General features: G+C 44.3%; 2 protein-coding genes across 4 annotated transcripts; both read right to left on the bottom strand.

Moving 5' to 3' along the window:
• Window positions 1–5,728: 5,728 nt before the first annotated feature.
• LOC106574524 (uncharacterized) lies at window positions 5,729–11,915 on the bottom strand. Of its 2 annotated transcripts, XM_045697696.1 has the most exons (9): window positions 11,497–11,915; window positions 10,498–11,346; window positions 10,147–10,346; window positions 9,609–9,891; window positions 9,346–9,464; window positions 9,134–9,169; window positions 8,947–9,036; window positions 8,606–8,792; window positions 5,729–8,566 (listed from the first exon to the last, which is right to left on the bottom strand). In XM_045697696.1, exons 1-9 carry the CDS (start codon window positions 11,557–11,559, stop codon window positions 6,248–6,250), a joined length of 4,146 nt encoding a protein of 1,381 aa, XP_045553652.1. In that variant the 5' UTR covers window positions 11,560–11,915; the 3' UTR covers window positions 5,729–6,247. The 2 variants fall into 2 exon arrangements, with proteins under 2 accessions (XP_045553652.1, XP_014005929.2); XM_014150454.2 differs by having other exon boundaries at window positions 5,729–8,792.
• A 196-nt stretch (window positions 11,916–12,111) lies between these two features.
• Window positions 12,112–18,338, bottom strand: LOC106574525 (sentrin-specific protease 2). 2 transcript variants are annotated; one of them, XM_014150458.2, is made up of 16 exons: window positions 17,963–18,338; window positions 17,456–17,517; window positions 17,217–17,326; window positions 16,982–17,051; window positions 16,760–16,841; window positions 16,462–16,648; window positions 16,239–16,345; window positions 16,058–16,143; window positions 15,839–15,966; window positions 15,617–15,736; window positions 15,404–15,535; window positions 15,111–15,317; window positions 14,038–14,117; window positions 13,841–13,919; window positions 13,584–13,679; window positions 12,112–13,486 (listed from the first exon to the last, which is right to left on the bottom strand). In XM_014150458.2, exons 1-16 carry the CDS (start codon window positions 18,112–18,114, stop codon window positions 13,424–13,426), a joined length of 1,761 nt encoding a protein of 586 aa, XP_014005933.2. In that variant the 5' UTR covers window positions 18,115–18,338; the 3' UTR covers window positions 12,112–13,423. The 2 variants fall into 2 exon arrangements, with proteins under 2 accessions (XP_014005933.2, XP_014005932.2); XM_014150457.2 differs by having other exon boundaries at window positions 15,617–15,739; window positions 17,963–18,335.
• Window positions 18,339–18,993: the final 655 nt, after the last annotated feature.

Below are 18,993 nucleotides of genomic sequence, written 5' to 3'. Positions count from 1 at the left end.
CATTGACTACATCTCAGTGTTCAACACCAAAGCTCATCAATAAGCTAAGGACCCTGGGACTAAACACCTCCCTCTGCAACTGGATCCTGGACATCCTGACAGGCCCGCCCCAAGGTGGTAAGGGTAGGTAACAACACATCCGCCATGCTGATCCTCAACACAGGGGCCCCTCAGTGTACTCTCTGTTCACTCATGACTGCACGGCCAGGCACGACTCCAACACCATTATTACATTTGCTGATGACACAACAGTGGTAGGCCTGATCACCGACAACAACGAGACAGCCTATAGGGAGGAGGTCAGAGACCTGGCCGTGTGGTACCAGGACAACAACCTCTCCCTCAACGTGATCAAGACAAAGGAGATGATTGTGGACTACAGGAAAAAGAGGGCCGAGCATGCCCACATTCTCATCGACGAGGCTGCAGTGGAGCAGGTTGAGAACTTCAAGTTCCTTGGTGTCCACATCACCAACAAACTAACATGGTCCAAGCACACCATGAAAGTCGTGAAGCGGGCACAACAAAACATATTCCCCCTCAGGAGACTGAAAAGATTTGGCATGTTAGTTGGCATGTTAACCTCAGATCCTCAAAAGGTTCTACAGCTGCACCATCGAAAGCATCCTGACTGGTTGCATCATTGCCTGGTATGGCAACTGCTCAGCCTCCGACCGCAAGGCACTACAGAGGGTAGTGCGAACGGCCCAGTACATCACTGGGGCCAAGCTTCCTGTCATCCAGGACCTATATACCAGGCGGTGTCAGAGGAAGGCCCTAAAAATTGTCAAAGACTCCAGCCACCCTAGTCATAGACTGTTCTCTCTGCTACCACACGGCAAGCGGTACCGGAGCGCCAAGACTAGGTCCAAGAGGCTTCTAAACAGCTTCTACCCCCAAGTCATAAGACTCCTGAACATCTAGTCAAATGGCTACCCAGACTATTCGCATTGCCCCACCGCCACTCTCTGTTGTCACTTTAATTAACTCCACCTACATGTACATACTACCTCAACTAACCGGTGCCCCCACACATTGACTCTGTACCGGCACCCCCCTGTATACATTTAATTTTTATTTTACTGCTGCTCTTTAATTACTTGTTACTTTTATCTCTTATTCTTATCTGTATTATTTGAAACTGCACTGTTGGTTAGGGGCTCGTAAGTAAGCATTTCACTGTTGTATTGTAATAAAATTTGATATATAAAGTGTGGGGCAAAATTGAGGCTATGATTAGGAAGTGGAGCTCTTCTGATTTTTTGTGTGCAAATGAACTCAAGCTTACGGACGATGTCAAATGTGATATAGCGAAGCACCTGAGTGAGTTGGGTGCGCAATTACGCAGGTACTTTCCCGAAAAGGATGACACTGGATTCGTTATCCCTTTCATGCCCTGCCTCCAGTCCACTTACCCGATATCTGAACAAGAGAGCCTCATCGAAATTGCAACAAGCGGTTTTGTGAAAATGTATTTTAATCAGAACCACTGTCAGATTTCTGGATTGGGCTGCGCTCAGAGTAACCTGCCTTGGCAAATCGCGCTGTTAAGACACTGATGCCCTTTGCAACCACGCACCTATGTGAGAGTGGATTCTCGGCCCTCACTAGCATGAAAACTAAATACAGGAAAATTATTTAAGACTGACACTTACTCCAATACAACCCAACATTGCAGAGTTATGCGCATCCTTTCAAGTGCACCCTTCTCATTAACCTGTGGTGAGTTATTCACCATTTTCAATTAACAAATAAGGTTTTATATGTGAGATGGTGAAATAAAGAGCAAACTTATTGATTATTATTATTTGTGCTCTGGTCCTATAAGAGCTCTTTGTCACTTCCTACGAGCAGGGTTGTGACAAAAACTCACTGATTCTTATGTTTAATAAATGTATAGTGTGTGTGTGTGGCAGGCTTACAAAAAACAACATTTGAGAGTGTGCTAACCCTGGTGCTAGAGGGGGGTACGCAGCTGGAGGGTGAATGTTTAAAGGGGTACGGGACTACAAAAGGTTTGGGAACCACTGCCCTAGATGCAGTCGCACCCCTAAAAACAAAAAACATTTTTCATAAGAAACTTGCTCCCTGTTATACAGAAAATACCAGAGCCCTGAAGCAAGCTTCCAGAAAATTGGAACGGAAATGGCGCTACACCAAACTGGAAGTCTTCCGACTAGCTTGGAAAGACAGTACCGTGCAGTATCGAAGAGCCCTCACTGCTGCTCGATCATCCTATTTTTCCAACTTAATATGGGAGAATAAGAACAATCCAAAATGTATTTTGATACTGTCGCAAAGCTAACTAAAAAGCAGCCATTCCCCAAGAGAGGATGGCAGATGGCTTTCACTTCAGCAGTGATAAATAAATTCATGAACTTCTTTGACGAAAAGATCATGATCATTAGAAAGCAAATTACGGACTCCTTAAATCTGCGTATTTCTCCAAAGCTCAGTTGTCCTGGGGCTGCACAACACTGCCAGGACCTAGGATCAAGGAAGACACTCAAGTTTTTTAATACTACATCTCTTGACACATTGATGAAAATAGTCATAGCCTCTAAACCTTCAAGCTGCATACTGGACCCTATTCCAACTAAACTATCGAAAGAGCTGCTTCCTGTGCTTGGCCCTCCTATCTTGAACATAATAAACGGCTCCCGGATGTGTACCAAATTCACCAAAAGTGGCAGTAATAAAGCCTCTCTTGAAAAAGCCAAACCTTGACCCAGAAAATATTTTAAAAACTAATCGGCCTATATAGAATCTCCCATTCCTCAAGAAAAAAAAAAGAAGCTGTTGCGCAGCAACTCACTGCCTTCCTGAAAACAAACAATGTATACGAAACGCTTCAGTCTGGTTTTAGACCACTCGTGAATGTGGTAAATTACCTTTTAATGGCGTCAGACCAAGGCTCTGCATCTGTCCTCGTGCTCCTAGACCTTAGTGCTGCTTTTGATACCATTGATCACCACAATCTTTTGGAGAGATTGGAAACCCAAATTGGTCTACATGGACAAGTTCTGGCCTGGTTTAGATCTTATCTGTCGGGAAGATATCGGTTTGTCTCTGTGTATGGTTTGTCTGATGAAAAAACAACTACATTTCAGTGCTCCGCAAGGTTCCGTTTTAGGATCACTATAGTTTTCACTATATATTTTACCTCTTGGTGATGTCATTCAGAAACGTAATGTTAACTTTCACTGGTATGTGGACGATACACAGCTGTACATTTTGATGAAACATGGTGAAGCCCCAAAATTGCCCTCCTTGGAAGCCTGTGTTTCAGACATAAGGAAGTGGATGCAAATGTTTTACTTTTAAACTCAGACAAAACAGAGATGCTAGTTCTAGGTCCCAAGAAACAAAGAGATCTTCTGTTGGATCTGACAATTGATCTTGATGGTTGGGCAATCATATCAAATAAAACTGTGAAGGACCTCGGCGTTACTCTGGACCCTGATCTCTCTTTTGACGAACATATCAAGACTGTTTTAAAGACAGCTTTGTTCCGTAACATTGCAAAAACTACGTAACATTGCAAAAACCAGAAACTTTCTGTCCAAAAATGATGCAGAAAATAAATCCATGCTTTGTCACTTCTAGATTAGACTACTGCAATGCTCTACTTTCCGGCTACCTGGATAAAGTACTAAATAAACTTCAGTTAGTGCTAAACACAGTTGCTAGAATCTTGACTAGAACCCAAAAAATGTGATCATATTACTCAAGTCCTAGCCGCACTACACTGGCTTCCTGTTAAGGCTAGGGCTGATTTCAAGGTTTTACTGCTAACCTACAAAGCATTACATGGCCTTGCTCCTACATATCTTTCCGATTTGGTCCTGCCGTACATACCTACACGTAAGCTATGGTCACAAGACGCAGGCCTCCTTATTGTCCCTAGAATTTCTAAACAAACAGCTGGAGGCAGGGCTTTCTCCTATAGAGCTCAATTTTTATGGAATGGTCTGCCTGTCCACGTGAGAGACGCAGACTCAGTCTCGACCTTTAAGTCTTTATTGAAGACTCATCTCTTGAGTAGGTCCTATGATTGTGTGTAGTCTGACCCAGGGGTGTGAAGGTGAACGGAAAGACACTGGAGCGACGATCTGCCCTTGCTGTCTCTGCCTGGCCTGTTCCCCTCTCTCCACTGGAATTCTCGGCCTCTAACCCTTTTATAGGGGCTGAGTCACTGGCTTACTGGTGCTATTCCATGCCGTCCCTAGGAGGTGTGCGTCACTTGAGTGGGTTGAGTCACTGACATGATCTTCCTGTCTGGGTTGGCGCCACCCTCAGGTTTGTGCCGTGGGGGAGATCTTTGTAAGCTATACTCAGCCTTGTCTCAGGGTAGTAAGTTGGTGGTTTGAAGATATCTCTCCAGTGGTGTGGGGGCTGTGCCTTGGCAAAGTGGGTGGGGTTATATCCTGCCTGGTTGGCCCAGTCTGGGGGTATCGTCGGACGGGGCCACAGTGTCTCCCGACCTCTCCTGTCTCAGCCTCCAGTATTTATGCTGCGATAGTTTGTGTCGGGGGGCTAGGGTCAGTCTGTTATACCTGGAGTATTTCTCCTGTCTTATCCAATGCGAATTTAAGTACGCTCCCTCTAATTCTTTCTCTCTGAGGATCTGAGCCCTAGGACCATTCCTCAGGACTACCTGGCCTGATGACTCCTTGCTGTCCCCAGTCCACCTGGTCGTGCTGCTGCTCCAGTTTCAACTGTTCTGCCTGCGGCTATGGAACCCTGACCTGTTCACAGGACGTGCTACCTCCTCCCGGACCTGCTGTTTTCGACTCTCTCTTTCTACCGCACCTGCTGTCTCAAACTCTGAATGATCGGCTATGAAAAGCCAACTGACATTTACTCCCAAGGTGCTGACCAGTTGCACCCTCTACAACACAATTATTATTATTTGACCCTACAGGTCATCTATGAACATTTGAACATCTTAAGCATGTGCTGTTATAATCTCCACCCGGCACAGCTAGAAGAGGACTGGCCACCCCTCAGAGCCTGGTTCCTTTCTAGGTTTCTTCCTAGGTTCCTGCCTTTCTAGGGAGTTTTTCCTAGCCATGGTGCTTGCTGTTTTGGGTTTTAGGCTAGGTTTCTGCATAGCACTTTGTGACATTGGCTGATGTAAAAAGGGCTTTATAAATACATCTGATTGCTTGATGATGCTGTAGGTGTGATTGAAGGTGAGAGTCAAATATTAGAAAAGGCTTTTACACTTAGATCACACCTACAGCGTCATTGCCCAAAATGGTACGCAGCATTATCTGGATGTGTGCAACCAAAAGGTCAACATTTACCTTCTGGATTTCAACTTTTGTTTTCCAACCTTACCCAATATACACTTCACTTATCACATTTATAATCTACAAAAATTTGAAATGACTAACCGATTGAACAGCTTTAAATATGTGAAAAAACAAAAGGTTGTCCCTATCCTTGATGGCACCTTGGACTAGCTCCAGGGATATGGACCAGGTCACAGCTTGTTGATAACTGAGGCTTGAATCTCACTGTGGTTGTTTTTCTAGTTTCAAATAGGTTTTATTATGAAGCATTGGTTTCCATGTATACAATTGCACTGTTTATTCTGTGAGTTTCGTTTTTACATAAGACAACAGTAATATACCCAAAATTATCACAAGTATTACCACGCGATATTATTGCAAGAATGTATACATCAAAAACAGTATGAAAGGAAAAGCCTTGAGTCAAGATAAACGCTGTGGTTGTTTTCTAATGATTTATTTTCTAGTTTGAAGATTTGTGGGCAAATCTGTTTTCGGTTCACAGTCTTTGCTTTTAGTCAAATTACATTTGTAAGTGTAATGAAAACAAGTACCCTGAAATTAGCATGGATACTATGACTGCAGGAATTCCCTTTGTACAAAACACATACATTTTTATTACATTGTCAACAACCACAGAAGTACAATCAGAACAACTAAACACAAAATGGGATAAGATGAACAAATACACTAAATCCACAGTGGACACAATGACAAAAACACAGAAGGTTGCTGGGATTATGTACATAGCAATTGTCTTCTCCACCTTGTTCATTTGATAAGACAAAAGGCCTGGTATGTACACTTACAGTAAAACGAATACAGAAGAAGACAAGAGGCAGACTATTCCCCACCCCTTAGGTTAGGGTTATACCCTTTCACACATTCTTTTTTCTTCCTGAGACGTCATGTTGTGAAGTTTGTTATAATGATAAGTAACATGCGTCTATCTATCCATCCTCTTCGGCAGATTGAACATCTAACGGAGCACATTTGGCTGCTACCTCAGCCAGACACTCCAGGCTTTTCCGGGTGTGACTACAAATGTCTGCCGGTATCCTCCTGTTAACAACTATTCTGATCACTCGCGTGGGTTGTTTGTTTGTGTTGCTTATTTCAGGTGTTGCAGCAGGTTCAGGGTACTGGTTTGTGTCGTGTACTTGAAGCATTGAAACAGATTCATTTGCCCTCATCCTAGTGTCAACTATTCTTATTACCCGGGTCTGAAAGTCACTCATTTTGTACCTTTTAGCAAGTTCCATGTCTGTGCAGCTTCTATTGGGCACGGAAGCGGTTTCCTTGTCTGTGTTGGTTACTTGAATGTGTTCCTTTATCGTTTCCATTATCTGAGATGTTTGAGCAACTTCTGCTTCGGTTTCATTCGCTTGAGGCCTTCGAACGGGTTCTTTGTCAGTCCTTTCTGCTGTTGAAGTGGTTTCCATGATGGTCCTGCCTAACTTACCAGGTTCCATGTCCTTGCAGCTTAATTGGGGCATTTGAACAAGTCCCTCCATTAACCCCCCACTCAGTCTTTGAACAGGTTCAAAGTTTTCCGCACTTACTTGAACAGGTTCATTGTTCATCTCACGTATTTGGGGCATTTCAGCAGCACTACAGCTTTCCATCCTATTGACAATAATTTTTATTTCCCGGGTCAGAGCAGATTCTTTGCCTGTTTTGCTTATTTGATGCATTGAAGCGGTTTGCTTGCGTGTGTTGATTACTTGAGCAAGTTCTTTCCTTGGCCTGCCTCTTTTGCGCTTTGGAATACATTTTATTTGATCTAGTTTTTCAGGTGTCTTTGCAGGTACTTTCTTTGTCTGATTTCCTTTAGCCTTTCTAGCGAGTTTTTGGGGTTCAGCGGGTTCTTTATTTATTTCCCGTCCTTCGATACGTTGCTGATTCATTTCACCAGCTTGAGGCATTAGACCGGGTTCTGTGTGTAAGTCGGTTTCTTGGAACATTTCAATTGGTCCCTTCCTTGTCCTCCCTCTTTTAGATGTTGCAGCAGGTGCCATATGTGTGTCCATTTTCTGAAGCATTTCGGAGGGTTCCTTGTTGGTTTTGGTTATTTTGGGTATTTGAGTTAGTTCTTGGTTTGTGCCGGATACTTGGGGAACTTGTCTGGGTCTCTTCCTTGATCTCATGCTACTGGGCATTAAAGTGGTGTCCGTGTTTACCTCGCTTACCGGAATGGGTTCCATGCAAGTGTCGGTTAATTGTGGAATTCGAACGAATCCCTTCTTTGGCCTCCCATTCTTGGCCTGTACAAAAGATTCTTTGTTTGTCTCAGCAAGTTTAATGTCTGTATTGCTTACTTGAATGGGTTTGTTTTGTGTGTCAGTTACCTGGGGTGTTTGGACAGGTTTCTTCCTTGGACTTCTGAGCTTGTGAGCAGGTCCCAAGTGTGTGTCGGTTATTTGTGGAGTTTGAGTGTGTTCTATGTTTGTTTTACTTACTTGAGCAAGTTCCTTCCTTGGCCTGCCTCTTTTGGGCATTATAATTTGTTCCATGTTTGTCTCGCTCATTACAGACATTTGAGCAAGTTCCTTCCTTGGCCTGCCTCTTTTAGGAATCTTAATTTGTTCCATGTTTGTCTCGCTCATTACAGACATTTGAGCAGGTTGTACATTTGTCTCACTTATATGAGCAGGTTTCTTGTTTGTATCGCCGAGTTGAACGACTTCCACGTGTGTGTTGTCTACTTGAGACGTTTGAACGACTTCCACGTGTGTGTTGTCTACTTGAGACGTTTGAACGACTTCCACGTGTGTGTTGTCTACTTGAGACGTTTGAACGAGTTCCACGTGTGTGTTGTCTACTTGAGACGTTTGAACGACTTCCACGTGTGTGTTGTCTACTTGAGACGTTTGAACGACTTCCACGTGTGTGTTGTCTACTTGAGACGTTTGAACGACTTCCACGTGTGTGTTGTCTACTTGAGACGTTTGAACGACTTCCACGTGTGTGTTGTCTACTTGAGACGTTTGAACGACTTCCACGTGTGTGTTGTCTACTTGAGACGTTTGAACGACTTCCACGTGTGTGTTGTCTACTTGAGACGTTTGAACGACTTCCACGTGTGTGTTGTCTACTTGAGACGTTTGAACGACTTCCACGTGTGTGTTGTCTACTTGAGACGTTTGAACGACTTCCACGTGTGTGTTGTCTACTTGAGACGTTTGAACGACTTCCACGTGTGTGTTGTCTACTTGAGACGTTTGAACGACTTCCACGTGTGTGTTGTCTACTTGAGACGTTTGAACGACTTCCACGTGTGTGTTGTCTACTTGAGACGTTTGAACGACTTCCATGTTTACCTTACTTATTTGAGAAGTCTCCATGTCTGAACGGTGCGCACCAGTTGTGTTTACTACTGGAGGCGATTGAGCAGGTTTCTTTTTCGTCATCTTCCTTCTCTTGGGGTTTTGAACAGGTTTTTCCTTTGCCTCCCTTTTGTCCTCACTGTTCTTTGTCCATCGACTCAATGTAGGTCTGTGAAGGCATGAGAGGGACAGGAAGACACAAGTAGGTTATAGCCTTGAGATAAGAGCAAATGGTTGAAGTGAAAACATGTATACACAGGTCCTCAACCAAAATTCAGTTTGATTACTACAGCTCCGTAGAGGATCACTTCTCTATAACTTACTTCTGGACTTTGTGGTAACCATGTTCTTTGATCAGATTCTGGTACTCCCGGGAGTCAGGCCTCTGAGTAGGGCCTTGGTAGTCGTCGCTCCTGCAGTGGACACGAGATGGCAAAGGTCAGGGGGCACAAGGAGAGAGGGATCATCATCAAACACAAACGCACACACATCAAAAACACAGACTCTCACCTGGAGTCAGGTCTGGAACTCTGATCGGACCAGGACCTGAGCGCACATAAATAAATAGATGAGAATCTCAAAATTAGCTCCAGTTAATCCCACCTTTCTGTGCGAGGTAGTTTTATGGACAGACTTTGTGGTTACCAAAAGAGTAGCTACGGACTGCTAATTTTGAGCAACTACACTACTAGAAACCCCTCCCTCCAGGAAAAGGTTCTTACCCGTCTCTGGAGTGGGATTGGTCCGAGAACCAGTTCAGAGAGTGGGTCGGGGAGGAACTGGAATACTCCTCAGAACAACTCTGAGTCTGACTCTCATCCTCAGATCTACAAAAGGAGTCCTGCAGGGACCACAAATTAATTAGAACCACACCAGAACAAACCAAGGGGAAATTATTTTCAAAGATCATTTAATACACAGACACCAAGAGACATACAAAAGTAAACAAAGAGAAGACTTTTTCTGCTGAGGGAATAGAACTTACCCCAGGCTCCTCCACCACCACCCCCTCTGTCCGGTCCTGCTGAGGAGGATCAAAGCCGGTTGTCAGCCTCTCTGCGTGTCTCCTGGTGGAGGCAGCACTGGGACACACCCCCAGGGCACTGAGGGCTTTCAACACGCTGAGAGGACAGCCCTGTTTCCAGAACTCGACCCCCAGAGAGGCCTGGATGAAGTTGCATTTCTGCATGGAGGTGTAGAGGACGATGGCCAGGATAAGCCCCGCCCTCTGGCTGACCATATCACCTGCCGCCTCTTCTGTCCTCGGGCTTCAAAAGAGATCAATGGAGAACATGCTACAACCAATTGATGCTTTCATGCACACAGAGAGCAAGTCATTAATAATGAACAGCAGTCTCATAATTCAGCCCTGTGGAACCCTGTTTTCAAGTACAAAACAGAATTTTAAATGTACATTTTTTTATAAAACTGTTGCGACCACCATACAATATAAAACGCTTTGATCATCTGGAAAAGTGCCTATAAAACAATTATTATTAATTGATTATCTCTTATTCTCTCACCGTTTCGTTTTCCTTGCTCCCATCATAACCTGTGTCCTGATGGTGTTGGGTTTGGGGAACATGGCCCTAAGACAGGCCAGGGTCATAGGGGCCTTTTCTTCCCCCCACGCTAGAACCGCGTCCCAGGAAAATCCACTCACACTCGCCTCAGTCAGCGGCTGACGCAATGGCCCATGTTGGTCCTTCATCAATACCTTACTCTGGTAAAAACAGGCAAATGGACACATACATTTCTTTGCCAAACACATCTTCAACAACGACACACTCACACCTGATGAGCCATAAACTGCTGGTAGCCTATAAACAAATACATTCTTTAAATGAATTATGTTACATTAAAACAACAATTACCTCCTGGGCGATGACCTCGGCGAGGAAAAGGGTCATGGCTTCTCTAGCTTTGGTCTTCATCAGGGACCTGAAGGCCTTCAGGTGCTGGTGGCTGTGCATGTAATGCAGGGCCTTGGCATGAGGGCCAAACCCATAGCTCTGCTTCGTCTTGGAGAAAGGGAGCTTCTTCTTCTTGGGTCTTATACCTTCTTCAACGGGGAACGGAGACAGGAGTGTGGAGTGTGTTGTAGATTGGGGTGCCTTCGGACATCTTTTTGTTGTCCTCTCTCCAAAGGAGAACAGAGAACTGATGTGATTTGAAGTTTGACTTGATAATGTTGAGGAATTTACTTGATTTGATGGTGTTGAGGAGTGTGTGGTTGGGGCTATGGGCGTTTGAGGTCGTCTGATGGTCGTTGAATGGGATTCTGGGGAACGAGAAGTCAAGGTGGTCCATTTCTCCCCGTCCCACTGACGAACTGGCCTCCGTTTGTTTTTTTTAGAAGCAATGCACTCTTCTTCTATGGATAAAGAGGATGGGTTGGTTATAATTGGAGTTTGATTGGATAATGTTGTGGATGAGCTTGGTATTTCAGCACGGGGCTTTCGAGGTCTGCCAACTTTTGTTGGCAAATCTGACCAAGTCCAAAGCTTCCCATCCTGCTTGGTTTTCCTTCTGAGCACACCAAGACAGACCCAGCAGAGGAAGGATGAGTCATCAGGAGTGATGTCAAAGACGAGCTGGAAGGTCTTGGGGCTGGTCAGCGTGGTGACTTTCCTCCTGTTGTAACCCTTGGGCCCCCTCACAAACATCACCCCACAAATGCAACACGTCTCTGACTGAGACATTGTGGTGGAAATGTCAGAGCGCTTCAAAAGAAAAGGGACAAAAAAGGGCTGATGGTTGTTAATCGAAGAATGATAACCTATTAATAAAACTCACATTGCAATTGTTAAACAATTCTTCTGTGGGGGAGCAGATAAAATGTATGTATGGTTTGAGAAACAAAGCAGACTCACAGCGGATCTTTCCAGTGGGACGCTACCATCCAGAAAAACCCCCGGTGCAAGTACTTTTCTCATATTAATCGACCGTGATTCTCAAAAACATTAAGCGGGCCACGCCCTGGTTAAAAAGACACCTTCCATTGGCTAATTGATGAAAATATCTTAAAGAGATAAATATGATAACATTTTCACTTCCCGCCAGCTACATGCCAAATATTGCAAACAAACTACACTACCACAGAACGAATTTGCACTAGAGATCACACAAATACGGTCATATAAAATGACGGCCTTTTGTAAGGTATATCAAACATAGATTAAGGCAAATACATTACATTTCAAACTACTTTAGGTAAGATAACTCTTGAAAGTAATATAGCGTAGAAGTCGGTCTGTTTCGATGGTCCGTTTTTTGTGCAGTCACGCATGCGCAGGGATTCTCCCTCCTACAAAAAAAAATGGTTGAATAGACGCTAAAAGTCACAATACTGCCACCTGTAGGTTTGGAGTATAATGAAACATAGCTCTGGTATACATCTCCATAAACAAAGGATATATACACACACGACAGACATGCCATTCACAATCATAATTGACATGAAGTGATTAGTCAATAACACAAGCGGATCCATTTCTTTCCTTCTGACCTTTATTAAGTACAAAAATATGACTGAGGTTGTCAGCACGGCTCTATGCATACATGAATAATAGCAGCAGAAACACACAATGTAATACGCCGTGTACTAGCCTGGTCCCAGATCTGTACGTGCTTTAGCCAACTCAGCTTCTTTTGCTGTCCCATACATGTTAGCTACAAGTTTACCATCACACTCAACACTACATGAGTGTAAGCTAAAGCACATACAGCTTTATGGCCAAGGGCCTATTGGAAATGGAACCCTATATAGTACACCACTTTGAGTCATAGGGAGCAATTTCGGAGGCAGACCCAAGACTAATTGGAAATTCTTCTCTACATGCCTTTAACGAAAACACTCATACAAACCAATAGAACTGTTGTAAAGTTCATGGTAAAAACGTCTACACGGATGCTGTTACTGCTGGATTAAATTATACACATGTCATAAAAGAAAAGCCTTTCGCATCAAATAAACTATTGTTACACATTTAGGATTTAAACGATTTGTCCCCATCTGTTAGTGGTGGGGAGGGATTAAGATGGGGTCCTGCTCTGCTTGAGATGGCGCACCTCACGCACCGGTCTCTTTTCCAGTCCAGCCAAAATGAAAGCAGCTAAACTCAGCTACGCACACCAAAACATTTCAGTCAAAAAAATATATATATTTACATAAATATAAACGCACACATTCTTATGTCTGCCTTCTCCTCCTCGATGATGATTCAACCATAAATTAAGATATTCAATAAACACTCATAACATATGCCTCAGTTTTTACTCCACTTTCTACAAGTCATAAAAATAAAGTACCTAATATAGACATATTTACACACACACACCAAACATTAACAAAACACTCTGGTTTCACACAAAAAGCTTGTTTTAAGTTAGCATCTACAACAGCAGGAATTTTCAAGTGTGTAACTGATTCCCCATTTAGCGTTTTCCATAAGTACGACAGAGACCCTCTCTGGAGTCCAAGGCACTTCAGGATGTATCTGAACACACAATCAATTCCAAACCATTCCTTTGTAACCTCTATTCTTCAGAGAGCACCCACCCTGTCTTCACTACAAGGACTGCACTTCTACCCACTGATAGAGGGTAAGAGGTCATTCTGTGGTCCATAGCTTTGGTCCTTTAAGTCTTTATTTTATTTATTGCTTTTGTGCTTCTTAGCTGTAGTTGTCCTTCCTGTTGTAGTTTGGAGGCTGTGTAGTAGTCATGCCCGATGTCGTTGTTTGTTATCATTTCTGTTGTAATGGTTGTTTTGCAGCTGTACTTTCTTTTTGTGTAGTCCTACAGAAGCCTCTGGTTGAGAATCTCCCAGATCATCAGCTTCCTGAACAGGGGCATGTGACACTGAGAAGAGCGAGTGAGAGACATCAGTGTGTGAGTGAAAAAGAGATTGTATGCGTGTACACCGAGTGAGTATGATAGTCTGCGACGGCCTATGTACCTGTCGGAAGTTGAGAGGCCGCCCCTGGGCGATATAGTCAGCATATTTACAGGCAAACACTCCACAGTCACTGCCATTCTTCTGTTGAGGGATCTCCTACACACACACACACACACACACACACACACGACCCTGTTGAAAAGCAAATCACTAGAGAACGGATGCTATTTCTGACAGCCCAAGGCACACTATGTATACAGTCAAGACAAAATAACAACAAAGATGATTAGATATGTATTTCTGTCTGGGTAATTTACGCTGGCCCTCAAGCTGCCCACTGTCCACGCATCCAGATCTAGGTCCTTCCTGGCCTTGTGCTCCTGTCTCAGGTACAGCCTGGACGAACCAAATACATGTAACAGGATTACAGAATGAAATGACAAAAAAGATGGTCATCAGATTACAGGTACTTTTGTCAAACCAGATGATTACTGGAAGGGGACTGAGGACTCACAGTAAGAGGCTGCAGATGTCGTCATGTCGCTGTCCCATAGAGTCATAAGACCTCACGGTCCTGGAGTTAAAGTTTATCACCTAGAGAAGGAGAGAGAAATAAACAAAGTCCACAGGTATCTACAAATGACCACAGAGAAGTACCAGTGGACTTTCTAAAGCAGTGGTCACCAACGTTTGAGTCACGATCACTTTGACTCAAAATGCAAGCCAAGATCTACCACTCAGATTTTTCAATTTTTTAACATGACTTAAAAAAAACATAAGCCTATGCAACATTAACCAATTAAAAACAATTATGTAGCAATGAGGGTTGTGCTATAGTAGGCTATAGGCCCAACACAACATCACTGCATATTGGCTATGCTCGAATTTCTCTGCCAATGTTCTTCAGATGATTTTTCAATTATCTTTGTTTCCAAACAACCGCATCTACTCACGACCTCTCATGCTGTAAACACAGCCCAGTTCACAGTGAATGGCACAGATCCATATACGGCAATGGTCTATTTGCATATAGGCCTACTGCATTGCTGATTGGTTATGTCGCACCAGTCTGTGTAGAGTATGGGCTGAGTCGTGCGTGTCAATGCAATAGAATCCTACTACGACGTGTTCTGCCTACAACAAAATCACTTGCATAGTTTGTTTTGCATACTTCGTTTTGTTTTGGTATGTTGCATTGAAAGTGGCTAGTATCGCATTGATTCAACCACAATTCCCACAGTAAAGGGAAACGTTGATAGTGTAAACTCTAGAAAGTTGAGTGAAATTCAATCTCGTGCTTCTCTGTGAAGGCTGATATTTCAGCGCGCAGCTTAGAGGGAACATTGCCTATAGGTGCACTTGATTTGCTCTATGGGCCTGCCGGGTAGGCGGAGATCTACCTTCAAACACATGAAACGGTTCAAAATGGGAACACAGCCTTCCCAGCGTTTGGGCTGCCGAATCAAGTGCAGAAATGTTTGGTGATCGACTAGGAATGCCTTGGAGATGGACAAGTCGACCGTGATTGACCGGTTGGTGACCACTGTTGTAAAGTGAATGAATCCCCGTCAATCTGGGGCGATTTACAGCCAGTGACCAGTGGACTCCCAGGTGCAGCGGAACCAGGATGATGTCATACTGGAAGAGGTCCACAGCTTTGGTCCATCGCTTCACGGCGGCGTGCCCCCCTCCATGTAGTTTGGGGAAGAAGAAAGTACTGAAGGAGTAGACCTTCAGCCCTTGCCCAGCACTACTGCTACGAGTCATTACTAGGGACAGGTAGAAGTTAATCACCTGAGACACAGAGAGGGAGAGGTTTTTTTGTTAGACTCACACATACACAACCAACCTCAAACTTAACAGCCAACAACCATACACACCTCATCATTGAGCCAGCTCCCTTCCTGTAGAGAAGCCAGGTCTCTCTGTGTGATGCATAGCTTGAAGGCTGAGCTCAGGACCAGGTTAGGATCCCTCTGAGACAGGGCACGACTCACCTCCACAGCCATCTCCTACACACACACAGTTTGAAATAAACAGACCCATAGAACACACTACACAGACATACCGTTATAGGGAAAAAGAACACTCACCTTGCTGAACCTGGGGAGCTCCTCAGCGCTGTTGAGTGTGTCAGTGTGTGTTGGCTTCTCTCTGTCCACCAGGTTGAGTCTTGCTGCTACCTCTGCAGAGAGATCCAGCTCTGGCTGCTTCTGCTGGAGGGAGAGAGACTTTATAACAACCGTATGATGCTTCATAGCAGCCTTATGACTCTTCCTGGCATCCTTACTACAGTTCATAAGTGTGTGTCCTACCGTTGCATTGCTGGCAGGTTGTGTGTCCACAGCTGTGCTGAGAGGCTTACTGAGACACAACTCTCCTCTCATGTCTCTGGTTTGTTTGGCTGAGGATGTATCTCTCCACATATACACACTGGGGTTGGCTGCAGATAGGAGAAGGAGAATACATCAGCCTAGGACAACAGCTTCCAATACATGAGTAGGGGGGTGAGGGAGGCTGTGATAGTAGTCTACCTCTGAGGGGTCCTGTCTTTGGGGTTACAGACTCATAGGTTCTTCCCAAAATGGCCATTCTATGTCCATCCTGTGTAAATGTTGCCCTGTGAGGAAGCGAAGAAAACAGATGTTTGTAAAAGCTAGCTAATGGAACCACTGGAATTAAAACTATTATCTCACACACTCCATCACCACTCACCCCTGGGGTTTGGTGCGGGTGAAGGGCAGCGGTTGGCTCTTGCTGTATTTATCAGACACCATCTCCAGTAGCCGTCTGTAGTGTTCCTTATCACTCTCCTTCAGAGCCTGGAAACAGAACACACAGAACACCTGACAACTACTGACATACCTGGCGTGGCATTTAATAAAAACCAGGATGAATCACAGGGTTGATTTTAATTTCAAACTCATTCTTAACTCACCTCCTCCACTGCCAAGCACTGTCTGTGGGTGCGGTTAGGGGTGGGCGGGGGTAGGTCTGAGCTGGGGGGTCCTGTCCCAACCCCCACCCCCAGGGTAGGCCGACTGGGCAGGAGCTGGAGGGAGCGTCTCTGGGGCTTGTCTCCGTCTCTCCCTCTGTCTGGGTTCCCTGGACCCAGCACTGAGCCACTGAAAACAAGACAGAGGACACAACGTGAAAAGGAAGAACATCCCACATATGTAGAACCTTTGTGTTAAAGCCCCAGAACCTAAAGTATGCAGTAGACAGAAGAGACCTACCCTGGTTTCCTCAGAGGGGGAGAGGCTCCCTGGAGGAGGCCCAGCCCCCCTCTCTCCCTCTGTCCTCCTACTGTTGGTTTCTCTGGAGACATGGAAAGAGGGATAAACAAGTTGAAGCAACCACTTGACCTGTCCTCTCTGCTGTTACACATACATACATACATATATAATATACCATGATGTTGTAATGTACAACGATCAAAAAATTAGAGGCTTACTCACCCATTTTCCAATCAGAGCTGCTCATCCATGAGGTGTGGAGTTCATCTATTCCCATCAGGCCCACGGGGCCCTACATAATAGGAGTGATTTAGGGCATAAGTCAGACGTGAATATTGTGCAGCTATTGCACAAACATTTTAACGTTTGTGTACTGGTATGTGTCTTTCAGTCAGAGCAGTGGTTTATGAGTGTGTTGCATACAGTACTAGAATGCACCACTGGTACACATTCATACCTGGCTTGCTGGGTATCTTCCGTTTCTCTCACTGGCAGGAGACAGTGGGTTCCTCAGTCTCAGCAGCCCAGCCACCCCTGCTACAGTCTTCTTCACAAAACTAATTATGTCTATGACAATGAGAAAGAGTATAGTACACATGTAGTCAGTTCAAAGCTGACTAACTAGCTAACGTTAGTTACAATGACAATTAATTATAAGAACAGTGGCTAAAAGTTGTTGGTAATAAGTTACCATACCCTTTCTCCGTCTCTTGATCGCCACTGGTTCATTCTGGCTAACATTTTCTGAAACATGAATGCTGTAACAGAATGTAAACACGTTTACTCAACAACAATGAACATTAACTACCTAACAGTAACTAGCCAGGTAGTAAAGTTACATTTGTTAGCAAGTTAGCCCCAGTTAGTTTGTTACATTTATTCATTTCTACAGTACCTTGCTATTTGGTACGTTAGGAAATAGTTAGCTAATGTCTGGTAAGTGGCGCGAGGAAAGAGTTAACTCGCCTTATTTTTGAAGCAAGCAGCTAACACCAACTGGAATGAATGACAATTGTTGCTAATAATTAACTATCTAGGTTAGCGAGCTTGGGTGACAAGTTAGCTGTTAGCAAGTTGACTGGCTAGCGTTTGCCAGCTAGCTTACTAACGCGTTACATAAACAGCTACACAGAGCACACTAGCGCCAAAGACAGTAAATGTGCCAACAACAAATAGTGTGCTAGCACCAAGCCAGTCACCGACCTCTGGTAGTTCCTTTTGGTTGGCCTGGCGTTGCTATCCTGCCGTTGCGAGTCTATCTCCCCGCCAACGTTCAAACCAGGCCAACCGGAATGTTTTTGCCCGGTTATAGGCTCGAAAAGCGACGATAGTCCGTCAACTACCCATCCGTACATCACAGACAGATACGAGAGAATGGAAACTTCCTCGTACGGTCGGGCCAGGACTATCCGCGGTTTAAAATACAAGCTCTGTGGGCACAAATGTTCTACCTGCGCCAAACCACCATTCACCTTCTATCTAGCACAGTTAGCCTAGCATTTAGATTCGTGTTGAAATGAGTGACGTGAAGACCGTATAAACCGTAGGGGGAAAACGTCAGAGACTTCCTACGGTCTACTTGGATATGCCACGTTCATGTACTAGTTGCAACTAGGAAACTCGGAATGTATGACTTGCTAAGCGGTTGACACCGATACTTGTATAAATACAATCAGTTAGTAAATATTTCCGCGTTTCCTAGTTCCGACTACTTTTTGAACGCAGCATTAGACTTGATACTGTGGCATGTAAAAACATCGTAGCCCGTTTTTCGCTGTCTGCAAGGGCTCCGTTTTGCATATCATGGGTGTTGTGTGATTATGTTTTCGTTGGATTGGCAAACAAATTACTTTTAAAAAGTAGGCTACCTTCGCAGTTCGATCCACCGTAATAATTGATTTTGCTGATACTATGTACTGGACCGTAAAGCCTACTGGCTATTTTCACCACTAATTTAGACAAGTGTCTGTTTAGAATTTCCAACATTTGGTCTGGCCATTTGTTCGTGAACTATAGTTATACATGCAGCGTATCTTCTGTCATAACGTGTTGCCCTAGAAGACTAAATAAAGTAGTGCTCGCCAGACTAATGTCGGACAACGATAGAATGAATGCATTAATCTAGTTAACACCGTTAGTTTTCTCTTTCGTTTAGGGACCCGGGGAGAACGCAATAACTAAAAAAAAATGGGAATGGTTGATCCTGTGCAGTGTCCAAATGGCATCAGTTTGAC

The sequence above is a fragment of the Salmo salar genome, chromosome ssa16, assembly GCF_905237065.1.
Source record: "Salmo salar chromosome ssa16, Ssal_v3.1, whole genome shotgun sequence".
NCBI classification, from domain to species: Eukaryota; Metazoa; Chordata; class Actinopteri; order Salmoniformes; family Salmonidae; genus Salmo; species Salmo salar.
The sequence above is the reverse complement of the archived record's forward strand: the minus strand, read 5'-3'. Positions and strand labels throughout refer to the sequence as shown.